Genomic DNA, 23,144 nt, shown 5'->3' with positions numbered 1-23,144 from the left:
ACATCTTAAGTCAAAATGTTGCAACTGGGAACTGATTTTCCCATAGGAAACAATGTTATAAATGGGGGATGGGTTCCTGAACCAAGGCCCAATACCCTATTTTCACCAAAAATAACCCTGAATTTTGTACTCAATTAAAAACGAGTAATATACCTACATTAATGTAGGTATATTGTAAATAGCAACCATATTGATTTGGAAGGACTTCTCTGAGGAGACTTTGCTGGACTTACTGAAGGGCTCTTGGTTGGACTTTTTGAATGGTTCTTGGCTGGAGCCTTGGCTGCAGGTTTTTCTGGGGTCTTGTCTGCTTTCTTAAAAAAAGTGTCCAAAGAAGTTTGGACAGATGTTCTCCAGGGAGATGGGTAACACAGCAAACTTGTTCACTGGCGTGGCTTGGCATCAGATCAAGCGTTGTAAAGTCAAAACTGACGTCAGAAAGTTGAAACAGGTTGTCAATTTAAAAGCGTTGTAAATGTGAAACATTGTCACTTGAAACGTTGCAAGTCGAGGACTGCCTGTATTTACCATTGGGATTTTTCAGCAGCCCGTTGGCATACGCGATTGTTTTATGGGACTTTACAAGAGAAGTGCTGGCAATACCTGGAGGATTCCTTCTGGGACAGGAGTGACTGGGAAGCTAATGTTTCGCAAGTGTGGTCCTATATGTGGAGAGCAGGCTCTGTGCTCAAGTTTAGGTAGTGCCTGCCCATTATGCCAGATCCAAAGCAGAACTAATTTTAGCAAAGAGAGATGTCAAGCACCCTCGAACAAGGTCTGTGCTCTGCAGCATTCGGAGTACTACAGTGCTAGTCCAGGCATTACAAAAGGTAGAAGTCAAAGAGAAGAGAGTCATTGTTGCATTGCAGGGGTGACACAGCCCTTAGTATTTCCTAGTTTCCAGAGATTGATGTTAAACTAATCTCCACTTTCTGGAAGGGCACAAGGCACCAGCGTAATCTTAGCACAATATTAAGAGGCATTTAACTTTTCTGTTTTTTGAACCACACACAACCACCACATCAACCACAACCTTACTCCATTCCATCCCTTTGTGCCCTCTGGCTCCTTGGCAACAATTACCTCAGCCACAGAGCACACAGGCTCATGATAGTCCCTTGAACGTCAGCATGGGACCTGCTTGCCAGAAGAGGAAACATAAGGGAAATAGGAGTTTTGCATTTCCAGCTCTGCTTACAAAAATCTGAAGTCTAACAAGCCTACTGATGACACAACATTCCCCCTTCTTTCAGCAGAAAGGAGGGAAGCATTCCTAAATCCAAGATTTGGCAGCAGTATGGTACTTGGATATAAGCAATGTCACATCCAGATCCTGTAAAGTGTTGCTTTAGTTCTAAACCAGGGGTGGGCAAAATACGGCCCGCGGGCCACATCCGGTCCTTGAGGCCATTCTATCTGGCCCGTGGGGCCCCTAAAAAAATGTAGAAAATTAATATTTCTCTGCCCTTGGTTTCTGTCAAAAATGCAGGAACCATGGGCAGTAGGACCCAGGGGAAGCCCAGTGGGCTCCAACAACAGTAGGGCCCGCCCGGCCCCACCCCCCCAGCCAGAAGCCCCAGCCAGGGTTTTTGGCTGGGAACATGTGGCTGCCATGGCGAGCGAAGCTCAGGTAAGTGGAGGCGGGGGGGACCCTGGGCAGGGAAGGAGCGCGGGGGTGGGGGGAGGAGTGGCCCCTCCCCCTCGCCCCCCCCATGGCCAGCACCCCATGCTGCAGCCACCTGCAGCCCACATGAGGCTGCCTGTGAGTGCCGGCCATGGGGCGGGTGAGGGGCCACTTTTCCCCATGCTCAGCACCATCTTCTTCCCTGTTGGCAAGCAGGCAGTCAGGGCTCTGCGCTGCCCCCCGCCTGTACCGCAGGGCTAGGGGGCACTGGGTGCGAGTAGGTGGGGAGCCAGTGGAAGCACGGGGCCCGCACTGGCGTCCTGGGGCCAGCACCGGTGGGGCCCAGAGCAGGGTGGCAGGAGTGTGGGTTTCCAGCCGGCAGGGGCTCTATGGAGCCAAGCCAGCTCCCCCCTCTCCCTGCTGGTGCAGCCCAACCCAGCCCCACAGACCCATGCCAGCCTGCATCCCTTTCTGGGCCACACTGGTGCTGGCCCTGGGACATTGGTCCCAAGATGGTGACCAGGGGGTGGGGCACCTGTCAAGGGGCGAGGCTACCCATGCAGCCGACAGCCTACCAAAACTGGGTAAGCGGCCATTCGCCCAAAATAATTGCCCGCCCCTGTTCTAGAATGCTGACACAAGGGGAAAGTGGTAGAGTAGCTACACGACTTGGGATCAAGGCTACAATTATAACTGGGGAAGGAAACCCCCCCCCCCAATGTATCACTTGGAATTAACCACAGTAAAACACTCTTACTTAAGATTTTCCCTTTTTGTCCTTGCCCCAAATAACAGAACTACCCCAGGCAGAGAGCTCTTACTGAAATAGGAGTTGATGACCCCTCTGCTTGGAAACTGTAGCTGCACTGCTGATCACCTCTGGGGATGTGAACATACATGGAAGCCTTGCATTCGTTCCATTCTCCACAAACATCTCTTCTGGCGTTGTCACCTCCACTGCTGATACGCTAACTGCATGAACAGGTGGGGGTGTTAAGAAGCAGGGAGAGAGGGAGGAAAAAAAAAAAAGAGAAAGAGAGAAGTCAGAAGCAGTCTTTCAGGATAAAAACCACATGGAGGGATGTGGCAGGGTGCTTAGGGCACCTGCCACTTTAAGGGGTCAGGCAGCCAGCAAAGCAGCTTGCATGTGGAAACAGGGCTAATTATGGAGCCATCTGACTCTGGAAGCCTGCAGAGAAATTATTAGGGGTGTGCAAAGCTTTGGTCACCGATTCAATTCGAAGAAGATTCGGCCAGGTTCAGAGGCCAAATTACCAAATCGTGAGACCAAAAAAAACAGTCCAAATTGATTTGGAAAAGGGTTTGGAGATTCAGAGATTAGGAAGGCAGTATTTCAGGGAAACAGAAACTGAGAAGAGGTAGGGGGAAAAGAGTGACATCTGTAGCTGGCCAGTGACTGATTTTTCCCTGAGTCCCCTTCCAATCGCAGGGCTCTGGGGGAAGGATGTAGAAACAGCTACCACCCCTGCATTTTCATCCCATTGCGCCTTAACACACACAAAGTCACACGTCATGAGTTTTGCTTTGAACAGTTTGAGGTGCAGTTTCCCAGAAACCCCTGTACTTATATCTCCTTGAAACCTTCATGCCCTGAGAAGGGGCTATCATCCTTGCTGTTTCCATCCAAATCTGCCAAAAAATGACTAAGTTATAGGTATTTCGGTGATTCCCCATTATAGTCTATGGCCGAATCACCAAATCTCTCCGAATCAGTGCCAAATCTTCCAAAGCTGATTCAGCCGAATCGATTTGGGACAGTGATCTGAATCTCCAAATCAAATCACTGTCCTCCAAATCAACCAAATACTTCTCTATTTGCACAGGCCTAGAAATTATCTGACTGGATGAAGAAGTCATCTGACCCAGAACGAGGGCTAGGCTTAGACAGGATATAAGCCCAGGCCCTGCGCAGAGTTGGCAGTAACATCTTGGAGGCTGCTGGGAAAACACTGCCTCAGCAGAACGGCTGCAAAAGGTTAGCACAGTGAACAATATCTAGAGCCGTCTGGAGGTCTGGCAAGGAACTAAAGGTGTGAAAGAGGTTCCTAGAGACCCAGGGAAGGATTCAAGGTCCAGAGAGCAGGGCTAGAAATAGAGGACCTATTGAGGGGTCCAGGTCAGCCCAAGGAGAGAGGCTGCGTGTGCGAGACCTATTGAGGGGTCTGAGTGAGATGCACAAGGGGCCCAAGAGGGCAGACCTTAGATGACAGAAGGCTGACAGCCAGAGGACTGACCCACAGTATCTCACTGGCCTGGGCAGGATAGGCCAAATGCCCAGGAGGGACCACTGCCAGAACCAGGGAGCCAGCCCAGAGATCTTGCTGGTCCAGGTGTAGAGAACCACAGCCAGAGAGTGTCCAGCAGCAGCTTCTGCCTGGCAGCCACTGTCACTTATTGTGGCCAGAGCAGGTGCTGCAGAGACCCCCACCCTGTGCGCAGGTTGAGGCAGGCCAGGGCTGCGCACTGAGCCCACGTTTGGGCCCTGGCTGGTCTCCATGGCGTCATGGCCAGCGGCAGCAGCTGCTGGAAAAAGCAGCCACCACCAGAGCTGCTGGGAAATGGCATCTGGCTGCAGAGCCACCCGGCCCTGCTGCACGCCTGGTCAGCATGGCAGGATGCACCACGGGCTGAATGACACCTGTGCCAGGCAGGACAAAGGCCTGCTGCAGGCTGGACAAAATCCCTCTGCAGGCTGAAATCTGGCCCATATTTTGCCCATCCCTGGCCTAGAGATTGGTCCTGCGTAAAACCTGAAACTGCACCCTACCGTGGCTGGTCAGCATGGTGGCAGAGCAGCCTCTGCAAAAATGCCACACATTGCCACCTCAGGAAAAAGCAAGTATGGGGCACCTAAAAGCCTCAGCTCCTATAGCCTTGTGGGTCACTCTGTGGAGGGGGAAGGCTAAGAATGTGCTTCCATACATATTCACCACACCCTAATAGAAAAGGAAGGGAGACAGTGGGATCAGAAAGGTTTGGAGGCCCAGAAAGAAGCCAGAAAAAAGTGGAACCAGGGGTCTGAGGACCCAGAGAAAGGATCATGTGACATCAAGGGCTGGGGCAGCCCAGGAAGGGGCTGACTGGGAGATGGAGAGGTCTTAGGGCCCAGTGAGCAGCTGAAAGAGAGACCAGAAAGGTCTAGTAGCCCAGTAAGGGGTCGAGTGAGAAACCAAGAGATCAGGCAGCCCAGAGAAAGGGTTGTGGGGGAGACCAAGGAGTCTAGGAGCCCAGAGAAGGGCTGCGTGTGTAAACAGAGGACATCTGCGAGGTTTGGGGTGTCGTTTAGGAATGGAACAGAGCTATGCAGTTAGCCCAAAGGGCACTGACCACAAACTCTGGGTGGTCGTTGTAGTAAGATTAGGGAAGCCTCCAACATTTTATACAACTAATCACATCAAAACATAGCAGGTGAGAAGGGCAGACTGCCCACAGAGCAAGGTAAAAGAAAAGTTTTGGCCTCCAGGGGCTTCACGGTCACCCCTGAAAATGGTGCCAGGGGTGGCTGTGGTTTGAGAGAGGGGTTTATGGTTTGAGAGAGAGAGAGAGAGAGAGAGAGACACAGAGAGAGAGAGAGAGAGAGAGAGAGAAGCCAAAACCAGCCCCAATACACCATGACAAGGCATAAGCAATACTGAACAAAAGGCAAGCTGACAGCATAAATACACAGGCTAGTTTCTTTTCCCTTCCTTACAGCAATTGCTACAGGATGGTTTGTGTTCTCAGATGCTTTCTGTGCTGCAGCTGCAAGGGCTAGCGCTGTAGGATAAGATGAAAATGTCTAAGGTCATCCTATGTCTCAAAAAATTGCTAATAAAAGTTTTACCAATGAAGCAATCTTGAGAAAAAGTCTAGAGTGAGGCCCAAAACTTCTACCAGCTTCCTGTTTGGACCAGATCTTTTCATTCCACTTTCCTCTTCCCAGCTGCAAGTGGAATAAATGAGCTCAGCTCCACTTGGGACAAAGTGGAAAAGCCAACTGACATTTGGAGCTACTAAAGCATACTATGAAACTTTAGAAAGACAGCAGGTTTCCGTTCCATAGTGTACATTAGTACAAATCCATGATAGGCACAGGCACTCTGAATCAGGGCACCCAATTTAATCACAATTAAAATCAAGCAAGAGAACTAAATTTAAATAGTCTTTTTTAAATCTTATTTTGGATTTGCACTTGTTATTTTCCTAGAGGCTGCTTCTTGTCAATTGCTACAGTCACTCACACACATTGATCTGCAGCTAAATACAGTCTTTATCCTAAATTTGAGATGTTTTCTGCTGACCAGAAACACACAGTATATTACATACCCTCATTCAAATTCTTCACTTTATTTACATTTTTATGATGAATAATTCATTTTACTTGATTTTCCCCTTCATGATGCATCAGGCCTTATGAAAGAAAACATGTAATTGTAACAAAAGTGCACAAGCAGGTTTTATTAGTTAAGTAAGACTGCACTGACTACGTACACAAAAAACATGTCCTGACAAAAATAAAAATAAAAAAAAAGACATTATAGCTTAGGGAACTGAGCCAATTGTTTCTGGTTACCAAAGTTTTTAATATTGTAAAAACAACAGATATTCTCGCCTCTCTTCCCTCCCCACCATACTGCTCCCCCCCTCCGCGCACACATGCACAAAGCATTGGGGGGGGGGAGCTGTTCAGGTTTGCCAGATCCCCACTGATCAGAACTAACTTTTCCTCAACTAGTTAAAACATCTTCATGTGAACTGTTCATTCAAAAAGACACTGGCTGCCAAAACCTGACACAGCACTGTAAACTCTGGTTCCACACACTTAGCCAACAACATGCACTAGTTCAGTGGTTTTGAACATATTGGCAATAAACACATACTGCTTACTTGTTTTAACACATTATAAGTTTAAAACTCAAAGCAGATTGTCTTAATCTCAATTTTAGATTTAAAGTATATTCAGTTTAATTTAAAAAATGCTTTTCAAAAGTTAAGTATACAGGTTGTAGCCGTATTGGTCTAAAGGAAAAGGCAATCAGGACTCATAGTAGAGATGATGTCTTTTTTTAGACCAACAAGATTTTTCAAAATATGAAAGTTCATACTTCATAGGGTTTCACAGAGGAGTTAATACATGGAAAACTCCTCTGGGCAGTCAGTTCATAGCTAGTATGGAGCCTCTCCTCCTGTGAGGATCTGTGATGATGCAAATTACCTTGAAACAAAGGAAGGAGCAGGATCCCGGTTGTTAGGTGGTAACAGTTGCTTCCTGCTTGGGAAAATATGAAGAACCTGGTCCTGCCTTTGTTTCAAGGTAATTTGCATCCTCACAGATCCTCACAGGAGGAGAGGCTCTATACCAGCTATAAATTGACTGCACAGAGGCGTTTTCTATCTATTGACTCCTCTTTCAAATCCTATAAAATATGAACTTTCATTTCTACCCAGGAGAACTTTTACAATCTTTCTCCAATGCTTGATGAAGGGTGTTGGTGCCTGAAAGCTTGCAATTAAAGAACTTTTTGCAAAAATCTTGTTGGTCTAATAAAAGATACATCTCTACTACAAGTTCTGATTGCCTTTTTAAAAAATTAATAAATTTGACATAAAAGCTTATAAACAGGCTCTCGAAAGTATTTCTAGTGACAATTTATTTGCTGGGATTGCTGGTCTTACTGAATCAGCTAAAGAGGTGCTCTGCTTGCCATGTTGAGTGAAGCACTTTTGCCCCTCTGTTTCCTGGGACAGGAACAATTAAGTTTCAGAATCCTGCAATAGGCTGAAGCCCTGATTCTCCTATCTTATTATTACCATCAAACAAGAGTTTAGACCAGTGAGTCTCATCTAGGGTACAGCCAGATCCTTTGAAGGGTGACCCAAGGTGTGAGGAGTTAAGGCATACGCAGATAAATGCCAGCTCAGGCTTGTCCTTGCCAGGCCAGTCCCTCACCCCTACTGCCCAATCTCTCTGAAATTTGATGCCACTTAATTCACAAAAAGTTATGAAAGGGTGCCTCAAGTCTAGAGGATGAATTCAGTGAGGGGTGCCTATATTCCAAAAAGGTTGAGAACCACTGGCTTAAATAAAGTTTAATCACTTCATCCAGCAAGCCTAGGCAACAGCCTATATCAGTCCCAGGAAAGACGGGTGAAAGAAAGACTTCACACTGAACCAGACTCCAGGCACTCTAAATACTTTTAAAAGTTGTGGTTTTTCCATTTGCACGTTCAAAGCAACTTAGGAAAGACTGGTGCACGTATTTGGAGAGAAAGCAAATGGGTATTGGTTCATTAGGACAAATATATCTTCCACAGAAAATGAATTTGTAGTATGTGCTACAAGCAGCAGTCTTTCCTTATAGTTGTCTTGCAGAGCAGCCCTGTTAGGAGGTCAGGACAGGAAGGGCTGGTTTGACTGCCTTGTCATAGTCTCACACCAAACTAGGAAGAACAGAAGCAATGCCCTAAAGGGAATGGATTTTCAAAAAATGAGGATGCATCAGTCGCATCAGAGGTTCCCTTCTCAATCTAATCTCAGTACAAGGGCCAAGGAATATTCTTTTCCAGATCCTGACTACCAAATATTTATTCTTAATGCACAAAAGAGCTTTCAGCAATTCAGTGAGATTAACTCAGAGCTGCAGTACTGCAAGTAGATTTTTCTGCTATTGGAGTGATTATAACAAAAAATAATTCATTGTTTCAAGTCCAAGCCAGAGAACAAGCCTCCCTTTCAAACATTAAGCAAGCATGATGCCTCCAACATTAGTGTGGGAAGAGAAAAGTCAGCAGGGAATAGAAGATTCATTGCCAGCAATGGGATGGAGGTAACACTGGCCTGCTTATTTCAAGAAGACGTTGTAACCTGGAAAGAGTACATTGAAGCAAAGTCTGCTTTGCCTTTCATCACAGGCTTACTGTGGGTGGAACTCCTGCTCAACTACCCTCAGTGACTTCAACTATGTTTCTCTGACCATTATTTAATTTGACCTGCACCTAGATGCTACTCCCTCCCCCATCCCTCCACATCGACTGCATCAAAGGCTCAGACATTGTTAGGATGACTGAAAAGGGTTAACTGCTAAAAAACTTTGGGAAAAAAAGCCAAACTCAGAAGCAGCTAGAAGTTGTTCAACCTACCAACCTACCAAGCAGTAGTTCTCACTAATTAATCTATCACAGATCCCTTTGAGGTTAAGACTAGAGTTAAGCAAGGCTGCATCATCACTCCAACACTTCTCGATAATGCTTTTCGCAATGCTACATCTGACTATCGTCAAGCTTCTAGTCAGAATGGAGCTAAACTACCAAATGGATAGTAAACTATTTAATCTCAGCCGACACAGAGCCAAAACCAAGACCACCCCGACCACAATCATCTAGCTCCAGTATTCTGATGGTGCTGCACACTACTCACTCAGAAACAGACCTTCATGCAAATCATTGACATCTTTACTGAGGCATACGTGAAAATGGGACTGACACTTAACATTCAGAAGACTAAGGTTCAACAAGCTCTTAGTGAGTAATCCCCAACTCTGGTATTCAAATCACAGCGAGACTCTGGAGAACACTGAGTATTTCCCATACTTCAGAAGTCATATCTTGCAGAAGGCTGACATCACCTCAAATGTGTGAGGGAAAGCTTCAAACACTTGAGGAAACGTGTGATCGAAGATGGCAAAATCAGATCCCAAACCAAGATTATGGTTTATCATGCAGTTATGATCCCCACCTTACTGTACAGAACTGAGACATGGACAACATACAGGAGACCCTTCAAGTTGCTTAAGAAGTACCATCACTGCTGGCTGTGGAAGATCCTTTAAATCCAGTGGGATGATAGACACACCAACATTAGCACCCTCTCACAAACACCATGAACATAGAGGTGATAATCAACTGACATCAATTTCACTAGGGCAGCTCTATGTTCATCCAGAAGAACAACTCCAGACTTCTGAAGCAAATTTTATTTTCCCAGCTCAGTCAAGGCGTATGATCAAGTGAACGGCAGAAAGAGTACTTTAAAGATATCCTCAAGGCCATCTTGAAAAAATGCAAAATCAACATCAACTCATGGAAGACTATCATCAGGACTTTCCCAAATGGAGGAAGAGTCTGCTGCAAGGATCTCAGTATATTGAAACCTGATGACAACAACAAGAGATGAAAAAGTGGGGGCAACAGAAACAGCGGGTTACGGCCCAGATCAGAGCCACCCACCCCGCATGGAAACAGGGGTCCAAGTTGCAACAAGAGTCATTCGATCCCAGATCAGCCTTGTTAGCCATCTTTGGATCCGCAGATAAGAATCATGAAAGACAATCACCCTCAACTGCAAGAGATTGCTGAAGATATTGTTCAACCTAATAGGAACCCATGTCATATCTTTTCAAGGCCAAGCCACAAATAACACCTCCCTTTCACACAAAAGGCAAGCACAATTCCTTCCTATTTTTGCAAGGGTAGCTCTGCTTGACATAATCAAAGGGAATGTATCTCTCTCTTTCAGGCCCTGAACAACAAGACTTGCTTCAAAAACTTCAAGAACGTGTGCTTGAAACAGGACAAGATAATACTGTCACAGGCTTATCTGAACTGTAGGTATGTGTATAGACAATATTCAATATGTGCATCTTTATTATTGACCGATGTTTGGCTTGCTTTCTGTGACAGTCATTTTATCAACAGTAAGAAAGATGTTCAATACCCAATCTTTGCACATAAATTTTGGTATCCATATACCCTTACATTAAGCCCCAGTGCCATCAGTCTGACCATCTGTCTGGCAGTAACTGAAGGGCATTCTAGTAACAGTCTCAAAACTCATGATCTGTATTCAAACCTCCAGACTAGAGGTTGCACTGGCAATAATACCTTTAATCAGAGGAAGGCACTACTATGTCACTGAAATCTATCACAGTCTGGCAGAACCTGGAGAAACCCAAACCCCCAACTCTGTAAACAAGTTCTAAAATAAGCCAGGGAAGCAGCAAGTGTGAAGTTCTACTTTTAGCAGGACTCAGGCATTCTGGCAGGCAGAGGTAGTTAGCCTTATCAGTCTGAAGGCAGGGTACATATGCACTTTTGTAGACTAACTAAATAAAATAAGAAAGAGATAAAAACACAAGGTTCTCTTCATCAGATGCTGTGAAAGAACATAAAGCAGGGTATAAGAAAAAGATAAATTAGAAGACAAGGTAGGGGGGGAGGGAAGAGATGGGGGGTAGCTCTAGGAGAGAAAAGCAAACAAGCAGCAAACCCATAGGAAAAAAAGGTAGGAACAAAAGCTAATCCAGGTAACAAGATAAAAATCCATAGTCCCCATTTAAAACAGAGAACATAGTCCATTTTGTGGCTGATTTTTCATTCTGCAGTTTCCTGTTCACACTGGTTCTCTCTTTTTGCTAACAAGCAACGGAGTAAATAAAAATGGATGACAGACAGACAGACAGACACAGAAAATTAGTGTTGGAAGGGACCTCAGGAGGTCATCTAGTCCACCCCGCTGCTCAAAACAGGACCATCCCTGACTAGATCATCCCTGCCAAGGCTTTGTCCAGTCAGGTCTTAAAAACCTCCCAGGACAGAGGTTCCACCACCTCTCTAGGTAACCTGCTCCAGTGTTTTACTACCCTCCTAGTGAGAAAAGTCTTCCTAATATCTAACCTAAACTTCCCTTGCTGCAACTTGAAACCATTGTTCCTTGTTCTGTTATCAGCCACCACTGAGAACAGTCTAGTTCCATTCTCTTTTGAACCCCACTTCAGGTAGTTGAAGGCTGCTATAGATCCCCTCTCAGTCTCCCTCTTCTCTAGACTAAATAACCCAGTTCCTTCAGCCTGTCCTCATAAGTCATGTTCCCCAGCCCTGAACCATTTTGTTTCCTTCCACTGGACTCTCTCCAAATTGTCTACATCTTTTCTGTAGTGGAGGGCCCAAAACTGAACCCAGTACTCCAGATGTGGCCTCACCAGTGCAGAATAGAGGGGAAGAATCACTTCCCTTGACCTACTGGCCACGTATCTACCAATGCAGCACAGCATGCTGTTAGCCTTCTTGGCAACAAGGGCACACTGCTGGTCCATATTCAGCTTATTGTGCAGTGACCCCCAGGTCATTTTCTGCAGAGCTGCTGCCCAGCTAGTCAGCACCCAGCCTGTACTGGTACATGGGACTGTTCTGTCTTAAGTGCAGGACTTTGCACTTGTCCTTGTTATACCTCATGTGATTCCTCCTTCTGGCCCAATCCTCCAATTTGTCTAGATCACTCTGAATCCTAGCCCTACCCTCCAGCATGGTGTTATCTGAAATCTTGCTGAGGGTGAACTTTATGCCATCTTACAGGTCATTGATAAATATACTGAACAAAACCGGCCCCAGGACCAACCCCTGGGGCACTCCACTCGATACTGGCTGCCAACTAGACATCGAGCCATTGATTACTACTCTGAGCCCGATGCTCCAGCCAGTTTTCTATCCATCTTACAGTCCATTCATCCAGCCTGTACTTCCTTAGCTTGCCTGGGAGAACGTTGCGGAAGACTGTATCAAAAGCCTTGCTAAAATCAAGGTACATCCAACTGTCTCCCCGCATCCACAGGGCCAGTCATCTCGTCATAGAAGACAATCAGGTTGGTCAGGCATGACTTGCCCTTGGTGAATCCATGCCGACTTCCTCATCACCTTCTTCTCCTCCAAGTGCTTTGAAATGGATTCCTTTAGGATCTGCTCCATGATTTTTCCAGGAACTGAGGTGAGGCTGACTGATCTGTAGTTCCCTGGATCCTCCTTCCCTTTCTTAAATGGCATTAAACACGACAGATGCATCAGTAAGATTAACTAATTTTGGATTTAATTTTTTTTTTAAATCAGCTTGTATCCCTGTTCAGTTAGGAAGAGGTGTGTCACTGCTCTATTCTGAGCCAAAAATTGTCCTTAGGAAACACTGCTCCTAACATTTGGGAGGAGCACCCCAAAGACCTCTCTAACAGATCTGTTTGGGCATGGACATACATGACATTTAAAATAGTTTAAATGTAGTTCAAACCTGAAGCCACCAGACAAACCATTTTAAAGTATTGGTTTAAACTGTCTGGAACAGTTCAAAGGCGTACCTGCAAAATCAAGTAGTATTGTGAAGCAGTTCACCATTACATGTGGATGCTGACTAAGTATCTATAACAGTAGTCTGGTCAGCTCTCCAGGTATTCCATGCTGCATCTCTCCTTAATGTCCCTCCTGCTGCACTGCAGCCCACCATTCTGGTATACGATCATAACTCTACTGTCCCCCTCCTTTCCCTGTCCCCTGTTGTTGGAAATCCTTATCAATGTGTTCCCCTGCATTTCCTCACCAATAAAAGCCTAGCTGTAGTCTCATTCCGTACTTGACCCCATCCCCTCATCATGTCCCCAAGCCCCTGGGAACCAAAAAAACAGTCTAAGCTGTACCCCATCCTCTTCAACCCTTCCCACCCCCATCAAAAAAAAAAAAATCAGGAAAGCACACTGAAGACTGGACAAGTGCAGGCTTCTGGAGTTTACTGAACTCATTTTTAGAAACTAAGGGAAAGCAGAGAAGGGAATAACACCTCCCATTACTGTGAAACATGCTGGGCTTTAAATCGTACCTCACACACACAGAGTCGTGAGCTAGTCCCAGTAAGTGAAATTTAGGAGTGGTTCCATCCTTGTGTGTAACTACACCCTCCTGCAAACTCTCCTTTATAGCAGGTTATAAAACTCATTCAGCCCTGTGACCAGATGAGGGGCTCAGGGTCAATCTGCAGGCCAGATCAGCCCCACAGACCATGTCCACTCACCAAAGCCAATGTGCAGGGCCAATCCAACATGGGCATCTTCTGCAGCGCATGCCCCATGCCAGCTCTGAACGCTGCAGAGGTGCCTGTGCCAACTGACCCCTACTTTACACAGCAATGTCTACAAATCACCGTATCGAGCAGTTAGGCTCCTGGTATGTGGAGATTACTGGCCATCAGGCAACGATACTACCTGTAATCATCTGCTGCCTTGGTTTTATTTTGATTACAAACTCTTTGAAGCTGGGACTATTTTGTTCTGTATGTACAGTGTCCAAGACTGCACTATTCTTATCCAAGGCTAGAGCTCCTACATAACAGGTATAACACAACAATGTGAAAGAGGTAACTTTCATAACACAAAGATAATAAGCAAGGTCAGTGAAATCAGGTTAAAGTGAAGATTCAAGCACATCAAGTCCTGTTTGTTATAGCAATGGTAGACCTAGGCCCACCAGAAATTATAAGCCCTTCTCAGTGGCTATAGGGAGGCCACTAAACATTAAAGTTCTTGTGACAACAAATGACCTGCATGCTTGTTCTTGTTTTATCGTGGTTAATAAGTAGGCTGCTAAGGGAGCGGGAAGTTGCTGTATTTAATTGCATAAATTAAATGAAAGGATAAGTGAGGGGTGGGAAAGAGGTGCAAAATATTAGAGAAGAAATTATTCCTGGAAATTGTAGGCTTAACTAGAAACACAGTAATTGGCATAATCAGTTCTTCAATAGTAAACCCCATGACCTACTGAGGTCTTATCACAAGAAGACTTTTTCTTCCCCCCTCTCTCATTACTACAGTTCAGTGGTGCCCATTTTTTTTTTGCCCCACAGGCTAGATGGACAGTGCAAAAATCTCTCTGCAGGCTGGATCTGGCTGGTGGGCCTGATTGGGCATGCCCCATGGCAATTGGAAATTTGGCAGTGGGAAGCTTTTGCAATGTTAATTGCTACTGTTCCCCTGCTGCCAAATTCCCTAACCCATGGGAAGGCCTGCAGGCTGAATATGGACAGCAGATGAAGAATTGAGCACCCCCATTCTAGTTGATATCTTAGCACAGAAAGGCAGGCAAGCTGTATTTTTCATATGAGTTCAGATAGCATTAAACCTCAGAGACTTGTCCAGACCTAGCCTGCTAACTGGTATGCAAACTCCAAACTGCTTTCTCTCCACTAGGATGTTAACTCAAGCTAATCAACAAACAGAGCACAACTTGTTGCCTAGTGAAAAGACAGCCTGGTGAACAGAGACTAAATACTGGGCACTCCAAAAACCCACCACAATCTCAATTCTACACCGGTACTGTAAATTCACTGCCTCACTCAAACTAGTCAATCAGAATTTCTACAAGGTTTCCTAGTTAACAAGGACTCGTTCTGACTGTCATCAGGAACATCCTTCACCAACACTAGTTCTATGAATAAAAAGCTTCCTGGGATCCAAGTTAAACTGGAAGAGGAAAAAGAAACCAGTTTAAGTAGGGGAAATAGTCTGAAAGGACACAGAGAGATCAGGCAGAGCAGATTCAAGTTCAGGCTTCTTCCCAATGCTGGGAAGGTTCTTGTATTGACAGCAGCTGGACTGTAAAGGAAGAAGAAAGCAACTGGTGGTAGAGGCTCACACTATAGAAAGAAAAGCAGATAGAAAAACCCATAAAAATAAGCTTGAGCCCTCTCATCAAAAACAAGATATCCATGGAAGGCAGTTCTGATTAGATGAATGATGACTCAGTGCACTTTTGTGCACATCTCATGTGGTACAGAGTACAAGGAGAGAGAACTCTTGACTCTCCAGTGACCAAGATGTCATAGCAAAAAGCAGAGAAGGGAAATAAACAAAGCCACTCTACTGTGCTTGGATTTTTCCAAGCATAAGTAAGAGCTGAAAACACCCCATCCAGTCCACCTCTGACTCACGTTGAGCATCATAAGCTGTGCTCACCAGATGTAAAATGTCCTTCTTTCCTGCAAGTCCTTCCCACGTACTGGACACTGAACAACAGCATAGTTAAGAGATGGGTTTTTCACTATAAATATACCCATGAACATCATTCCTGTCAACTGCCCCTTCAAAAAAGGAAATAATAACCCCAGAGTAAGAGAGCGGGGTACTTAACACAGCCTGAAATATAATCATCTCTACACTGTTAATAGGACATTAATAAGCAAAGTGCTTATTAATATGACATTGTTAGCACTGCTAATAGGACATTAATTAGCAAAGTGCTGCACCTAATTTCCATAAGAAAGTGCACTCTGAAACCACTCATCCTTCAAATGACAGTGAAGCCCATGAAGACCACATGCTTTGGTAGCAAGTTTAATCTCATCAAACCAGAGCACTACATATAGTACATTCTAATATTATAAAAGCCTAAGTCTGTCCGTCTGTCCATAATGTTTTATTCGTGCTCCAATTGGCTGACAAACAGCCAATCGGAGCACGAAGAAGCATTCTGACATAAGGCAGCCCGTCACCATGACGGTGGGGGCAGAGGGGACGGAAGGGGAGGCGATGGCAACAAAGCGGATAGAAGCGGGGGCCGAGGCCAGGCAGGGGAAAAGCTGGCCTGCCACGGCAGGAGGGGGGACCGCAGGCCCAGCCCAACATGGCTGTGTTAGCGGCTGGGGGAGGGAAGGAGCAAGCCTCCTCCCCCTCCTCAGGCCTGGGCCCGCTCCTCCCCCCGCATCGGCCCTGAGCCCGCTCCTCCCATCCCTGAGTAGGCCCAACAGGGGGGGAGGAGTTATCAATGGTAATGGTAGGGCCAGGGGATAACTGGGCCTGGGCCTGATGCTGCCCTGAGCCTGCTCCTCCCATTCCCCCACCACCACTGGGTCAACCCAGCCCTGCTGCTCTTCCCCCACCCCCCACCGCAGTGGCCCAGCTTCTCCCCACCCTCAGGCCCAGTCCTTCTCCACATCGGGCCTGGCCAGCAGGGGCTCTGCCCCCGCCTGCTCCCCAGGCCCCTCCCCCATCATTCTTGATGGGCAATTGGCTAGTTATTACATAAGGAAGCAGCCCCAGAGATGAGGATGCTAACATAAGCTGCATTTGGCCATCGCTGTACTAGAAAACCATTAGATATTTTTTACCTTGAAGTCTATGATGTACAGGAAAGGTCACTGGAACATTAGTCAAGGATCAGATATTTGGACAGCTTTTCACACACCAATGTTGTTACCAACCACTCTACTGCACTAAATCTGTTGTAAAAACCTGATGGTCTTTTTTGCAGTTTTCAAAGCAGGAGAAGACTTAGCAACTTAGATATATTAATGTACAGCATAGGCAACATGTAGGGGTGGGGCATGTGCCCCCCCCGAGACTGCCCACCACTGAAGCCACTGGCAGCTTCTTCAGGCAAACCCCCTGGCACTTTCGGCGGGGGGCCTCCCCCCACCGATAGGCTAGTCCCTGCTCGCCACCACCAACACCCACTCGCTGCCGCCGACACCAAAGCTGGAGTCTGCAGGCAGTCCCCTCTCACCGCCATGGTGCCCCCCCAAGTCTCAGGAGGCACCAGTCATTCATGATGTACAGAAAATAATTTTCCACTGTCATTTTCATACTCTTGTTGTCACTTATTTAGCCTTTATGCACAGGTTTGTACAGTAAGTTAGTTATGTTACTGGCCTTGGCTACTCTTTGATAAATGAAGTCCACTTCAGCAGGTTAATGGGACCTGCCAAACTGAAGCGTATTGGCCCTAAGGGAAAGTATGAAAAATCCTTTCCTTTGGAATTCTCAAGCTTAAGACACTGTTCTTAGGTAGCCCTGTGTTCCCATGTTATCTGAAAATTCTCAAGGTAGAGGCTGCCCATATTTGGGGCAATATGGCAATACTTTGAGAAATTCTATGCAGAGAGAGACTCCCCAGGTCAAAAGTGGGTAGCAAGAGGTTTAAACATGTCTTGCTAGTTAGCAGCAGAGGCTAGAAGTCAGGACTCTGAGCATCTTCTGAACTGTTTCAGATCTCCTGTACCTTCTTGGGTACAGAAGTGCAGCAATTTGCTCAAACTTGCCCATCTGGAAAGTGTGAGAAATCATCTGTAAGGCATTTAAGATCTCTGGGTGGAAGGTGCAATAAGAGTGGAAAGTATTATTGTGGCTCTACACCCCACTTAGTTTGTAACATTCACTTTGGTCCTACCACATCAAATAGAAGCTACAAATTAAAGGAAAGCAAGTTAAAACACAAAGGAGTAACACAAGCAGCTGACTGTAGCATTTTTGTTTCAAACTCTGCCTCACACACAGTTGGTCTAACTAGTGAAGAGAGTCAACAGCTCCTGGACACAAACACACACACACACCTCAACATCAACAGGGAGATAACTGAAACAGGTCATTATTGCATTTAAAACTGTCTCCCTGGAATTCCTCCCTTTTATGATTTGACATTTAAACTAGCTTCATATCAACTCTGAGATGGAATCTGCCTGTGTTCAACATGTGGCAGAGCTATTAAGAGAAGGGCTTTTACTGCCCATCACAAATGTTTCCCCAGAGTTCTTTTGGAATTTGGTTTTCAGTAAGTAACTCACTAAAAACAGTTTCTATAACAATATGTTTCAGATCATTTGTGTGTAGCTCACTGTTTCAAGGACCATAGCTGAGACTGTACATTTAACATGCCAAATGTTACCTTGTCACAAAGACACAAAAAAGCAAAGGAATTTAGCAGAATTTGGAGATTCACTGGAATCTGACAGGCCACATCATGAATGCTTCTGCAAAACTTGTGATTTCTGGGCTGCATGCACCTTAACTCCCACACCACCCTAGCCCCCTGATAAATGGTTGCAGGACAGTTTATAGTATGTCAGCAACAGGGAGAAAAATTTTCAACCAGCTTGGCAGTGGCTGCCAATATCTGGTCAAAAGAAACCTGTGGGGCAATGTTAGGTATCCTAGTGTAGGCAGCCTATCAGCTGCTGACAGTTTGCAGGACCATACTGTTAAAACTCTACTGTCAACAGGACTATTGAAGATGTTATCCTAAAAATCTGAAACACCAGTCAATGGACAGTTTATACAAAAGCCCCAAGGACTGCTCAGAGCTAGAATTAGCACTGTTATTTAGCTTCTGTTATTTAAAGCAGGGGTGGACAACCTGTGGCACAAGTGGTGCAAGCAGCCTCTGTGTGAGGTATGTAGCAGATTGGGAAAGGAGCACCAAGCAGAGAAAAAGGGATCAAAGTGACACTTGGGGGGGGAGGGGGGGCGGAGAGAGAGAGAGAGAGCGAGAGAGAGAGTTTACAGGCTTAAATTTGTGGCACACCCCCAAAAGATTTAGCACCCGCTGATCTACAGTATGCAAGATCATGAAATCTGCAATCTAGCAAGACAGTGCCATGCCTCAAAGGCTAGACACAAACACAAGAGATTTTAATTGGCCATGGGAAAACCGCTTTAATACATGCACACACATACTAAGAAACAGGTCAGATATAGTAAGATTCCAGATATTGGTGATTTATTCACTTTTTTCTGTTATGACCCAATTGCTTGCCTAACAGTACAGGACTGCTTCAAATATTGTTGCGTGGATTTATTTTTTGAGAAGTTGGATATTTTGCACCCATTCACAGCCATCACCCATGACAACTCTGACTTTGCTATGGAAGAAAGCTCAGCAATTGTATAGCTAACTCCTCCACATGAGTCATCTCAACATTTGCAAAACCAAAACCCCTGCCTATTTCAGATTACAAAATTTACTAATCAGAGGGAATCTTACTCTTCGTGGATTCTCTCTCTCATACATGCTTCAGGTCCTGCTGGCACAACTCCCCAACAATCAATGAATTTTAGTGTTTCAACTCCTCACCACAATAGGTGGCAACCTGCCAGTTTCACAGGGTAAAAAGTCTTCCACTTTGGCTAGCTCATCCATCCAGACAGCATCTGTCAGTTTTGTTTGCAACTTGCATAATCAAAAGATTCAGAAAGATGCCAGTAATGACCACACTTAAAAAACTAACCTGCCAATAACCATACAAGGGGAAACTGAATGTACTTTAGGAAAAGGGCTCTCAAACTTTTCTTCTTTTATTATTTGGTAATGTGAACCACATCTCTGGAGTGATCAGTTTGTGACTCTGCTACCCCAAACACCTGACAGTCAGTGTCACTTCTTAAAGGAAAGGGTATTATTGTCAAATATTTCACTGGCAGTCAAATAGTTAAATTTAGCACATAGAAAGGACAGCCAGCTTCATGTGACCCAGTAGCTCCCCCAGCACAGAGAGAAAGAAAGAAACAGAAAGAAGAATATATACATTTTAAGGAGAGAGAAAAGAATATATACATTTGAAGGAAACCTAATTATCTGGACATCTTTCACTGAAAAATATATCACTTCATCCTCTTTGCCTTACAAGACTGGATCCCGTTTCTTTCTCGTTTATCTAGAAAGAACCTAAGCTACCATACCTAGGGTATTAGGGGTTACATGGATCAAGACATAGATGCTTTTCCACTCTCCAAATGGGAAGCTGCAGTCTAGTGATAAAGAATTAAACAATCTCACTTTTTGTTCAGTTTCCACCATCTTGCAGCATGACTCACCCCTGAAAGATAGTATAAAGGGACAGGAACATAGCACACAACTCCAGACCTGTCACAAATTTCACAGAGTACTTCTGAACTTAAATGTTATTGTTAAGTTATCTATGCAACTCCTCTTCATCAAGATGTTGATACAGAACTGATGAAACAGTGACTCACTTGGTGCTGCATGCACACATCAAGAGGTAACTCGGCAATCATCCCCCCCACCCCCTCTCTTTAGGGACTCCAAACATGAACTTAATCCTGAACCCCGATACCTTGCTTTGGCTCTCTCCTCACCCAGTTGGTGCTGCAGGAAGAAATACTCCTCTATTTGCAGCACCAGATCTGCATTCTTTAGATAAGCAAAAATAATTCTGAGAAAAAAAAAAATCAATCCTGCCTGAGCCAGGCACAGATCATGACACCCCTCTGCCAGAGGAAAAGCCTGATTTCCATATGGTATGCAAGTATTCTGGTCACCAACATCAATAGATTTCCTCTGCCTGTCAACACCTAAAACATTCACCAGGAATTCTGGGAGTGCATGGATATGATCAAGTTATCGCATCACAGGCAGGAGTGACAAAAATGTTAAATGTTAACCTTCATATTGTTCCAAGAACAAGGCCAGGGGGGTTTAAGACATGTTTGGAAGGAGACAGTTATGGTTTTCCCACTCCCACCACAATTCCTAACTATCCCTCCTATTGCAACAGTAACTAACACACATTTCCCATGCTCATCTTACATGATGTTAGAGCTTTTTAGCAATTCCTGTGGGCTATCCCACAAAAATATTTTGGTCATCTCAGACAACAAGCAAAGGCTACAATATGAATTCCACCAAAGAAAGGTTTCTCAAGACAAAGGCAATGGACTTGTACTTCCTCTTTCCATTCCAAATTTGCTACATTCACAGCTGACCTTAGTAAAGTCACAAAAATGTTTTTATATCCTAGTTGCTCCTCTGCAAGTGGGAATAACAGGATTTCCTCTGCCTCACAGGGGTGTTAAGAGGCTAAGTATTAGTGTTATATACCGCTGGAATACACACTACAAGCCAGTAGTTAAGAGTTATTCCTGTCACTTTAATTTTGGGTTTGAGAACTGCTCTCCACTAATAAAATTTAGTGCACACTTCTAGCTTGGTCTGCTCTTGGAAGTTTTGCTAGCACAGCTACAGCCAGTAGAAGAGCCACAAAAAACAATAAATCAAACACTCCTAACTAACCAAATCTGTTTGGTCATGTAAACCCCATCTCCCCTAGCAAGCATGTTTCTAGAGCACTGGTTCTCAACCCGCGTGACATGGCCCAGAGGTGCCTTGAAATTCTTTCAAGGGTGCCACAGGGTGCCACACAATGCTAGCACCATTAGGTGTGCAAACACGATTTACAAGATAAAACCAGAGATCCCAAAGAGAAATCCACAGCTAAGGTCTTTCCGAGTTCTCTGCAACCCAAACACTACTCTATTACTCTTCTGCAAGCAAAAGAAAGTGAAAACTATGAGCTAAAAACTATTTAGTTGGTCTAATACAAGAGATCACATTTACCCAAAGAGCTGGCATTTTCCAAGGGCTGCCTCAAGTCAATCCAGGGGGACCTTGAGTCTACAAAGGTTGAGAACCACTATTTTAGAGCAGATTTCTCAACCTGTAGGTCATGACCTAAAAGTGGGTTACAAAAATGTATGGAAGGGTTGTGAACATTCTTTAAAAATGGATTCTTTAAAAATGTGGGAAACCATGGATTTTCCTTTGCAGTCTGGCAGAGCTGGAGGGCTGGGATCTGGGGACAGCAGGTCAGCAGAGGCACACTGGATTGGGACTGGCCATTGATGTTTACAAATGGGTCCTGGTACGAAAGAGGTTGAGAAGCACTGCTTTAGAGTAAATTCTTTTAAGTGTAGGCAAGTCTGGAAGTCAAACATGAAGCCTAGTTTTGCAAGACCCATTGTCTTGCTACAATGACAGGCAGGGTCGCCTGACTTGACCACTAGCTCCGGGCAGAAGAGAAGGAACAAGCTTCCTTCTTGTAAACAGCATAATTTCCCTAAATGCACAGCATAATTTCCCTACATGCCACACCCAACAATTCAGCTGCAGCACTCCTCAAAAAAACAAACAAAAAAACCCCCAAAGTGGCAGCCACAGGGCACACAGACTGACATGCAGTAAGAAGGTCCGCTCTGTCTCTTTATCAGGTTGCTGGTGGGCACAACTGTATTTTTTGTAAACCAGTTCTCAAAAAAAGTAAAAAAACTGATCTCTGTTAAAGACAAACAAGTATGCCAGACCCTCAAAGGGCTAATTAACCTGTGTGGTCAGACAGAGAAACACAGAACACACAGCCCTGTGCAGCACTGGTGAGGCCACATCCTGAGCACTGTGTTCAGTTTTGGGCCATCCGCTACAGAAAGGATGTAGACAAATTGGAGATAGTTCAGTGGAGGGCAACAAAAATGGTGAGGGCGTGGGACACACGACTTCTGAGGAGACGCTGAGGGAACTGGGCTTACTTAGTCTAGAGAAGAGAAGACTGAGGGGAATCTAATAGCAGCCTTCAACTACCTGAAAGGGGGGTGGGGTTCAAAAGAGGATGGAGCCCGACTGTTTTCAGTGGTGGTAGATGACAGAACAAGGAGCAACGGTCTCAAGTTGCAGCAAGGGAGGCTTTGGTTAGATATTAGAAAGAATTTTCTCACAAGGGGGTTAGGAAAGCACTGAACAGATTACCCAAGGAAGTGGTGGAAGCTCCATCCTCGGAGGTTTTTAAGACCCAGCTGGACAAAGCCTTGGCTGGGATGATCCAGTTGGGGCTGGTCCTGCTTTGAGCAGGGGGGGGTGGACTAGATGTGACCTCCTGAGGTCCCTTCCCTCATTTTTTATGGTGCTATTGAAGGATAATCCCACACAAGTTGTATTTTGCACTGAAAGACAGAGCCCCTTTCTCCTCCTCCCGCCCTGCTGCCGCTGCCAGGAGGCCAATAACACCCCTGAGGAGGTGAGGAACAAAAGGCAGCCAAGCAGAGCCGCCTCCCTATCCCAGGCCAGGCCTTCCACGGCTCCGGACACGGGCATCAACACCCACAAGCCGCCCGCGTCCAGGCGGGAACCAGCTCCATCCCTCCTCCTGCAGCGC

The 23,144-nt window shown here is 45.4% G+C and overlaps 1 protein-coding gene across 1 annotated transcript in view; it reads right to left on the bottom strand.

Annotated features, from left to right (window-relative positions):
* The window catches only part of MPZL1 (myelin protein zero like 1), a 60,416-nt gene that overhangs the window by 29,075 nt on the left and 8,197 nt on the right, over positions 1-23,144 (bottom strand). Inside the window, 2 exon segments of the mRNA XM_006018894.3 lie at positions 2,446-2,483; positions 2,486-2,596. Of these exon segments, the coding sequence (XP_006018956.3) occupies positions 2,446-2,483; positions 2,486-2,596 (149 nt within the window).

The sequence above is a fragment of the Alligator sinensis genome, unplaced genomic scaffold (genome assembly GCF_000455745.1).
Source record: "Alligator sinensis unplaced genomic scaffold, ASM45574v1 scaffold19_1, whole genome shotgun sequence".
NCBI classification, from domain to species: Eukaryota; Metazoa; Chordata; order Crocodylia; family Alligatoridae; genus Alligator; species Alligator sinensis.
This window is presented reverse-complemented; position numbering and strand designations above follow the sequence as displayed.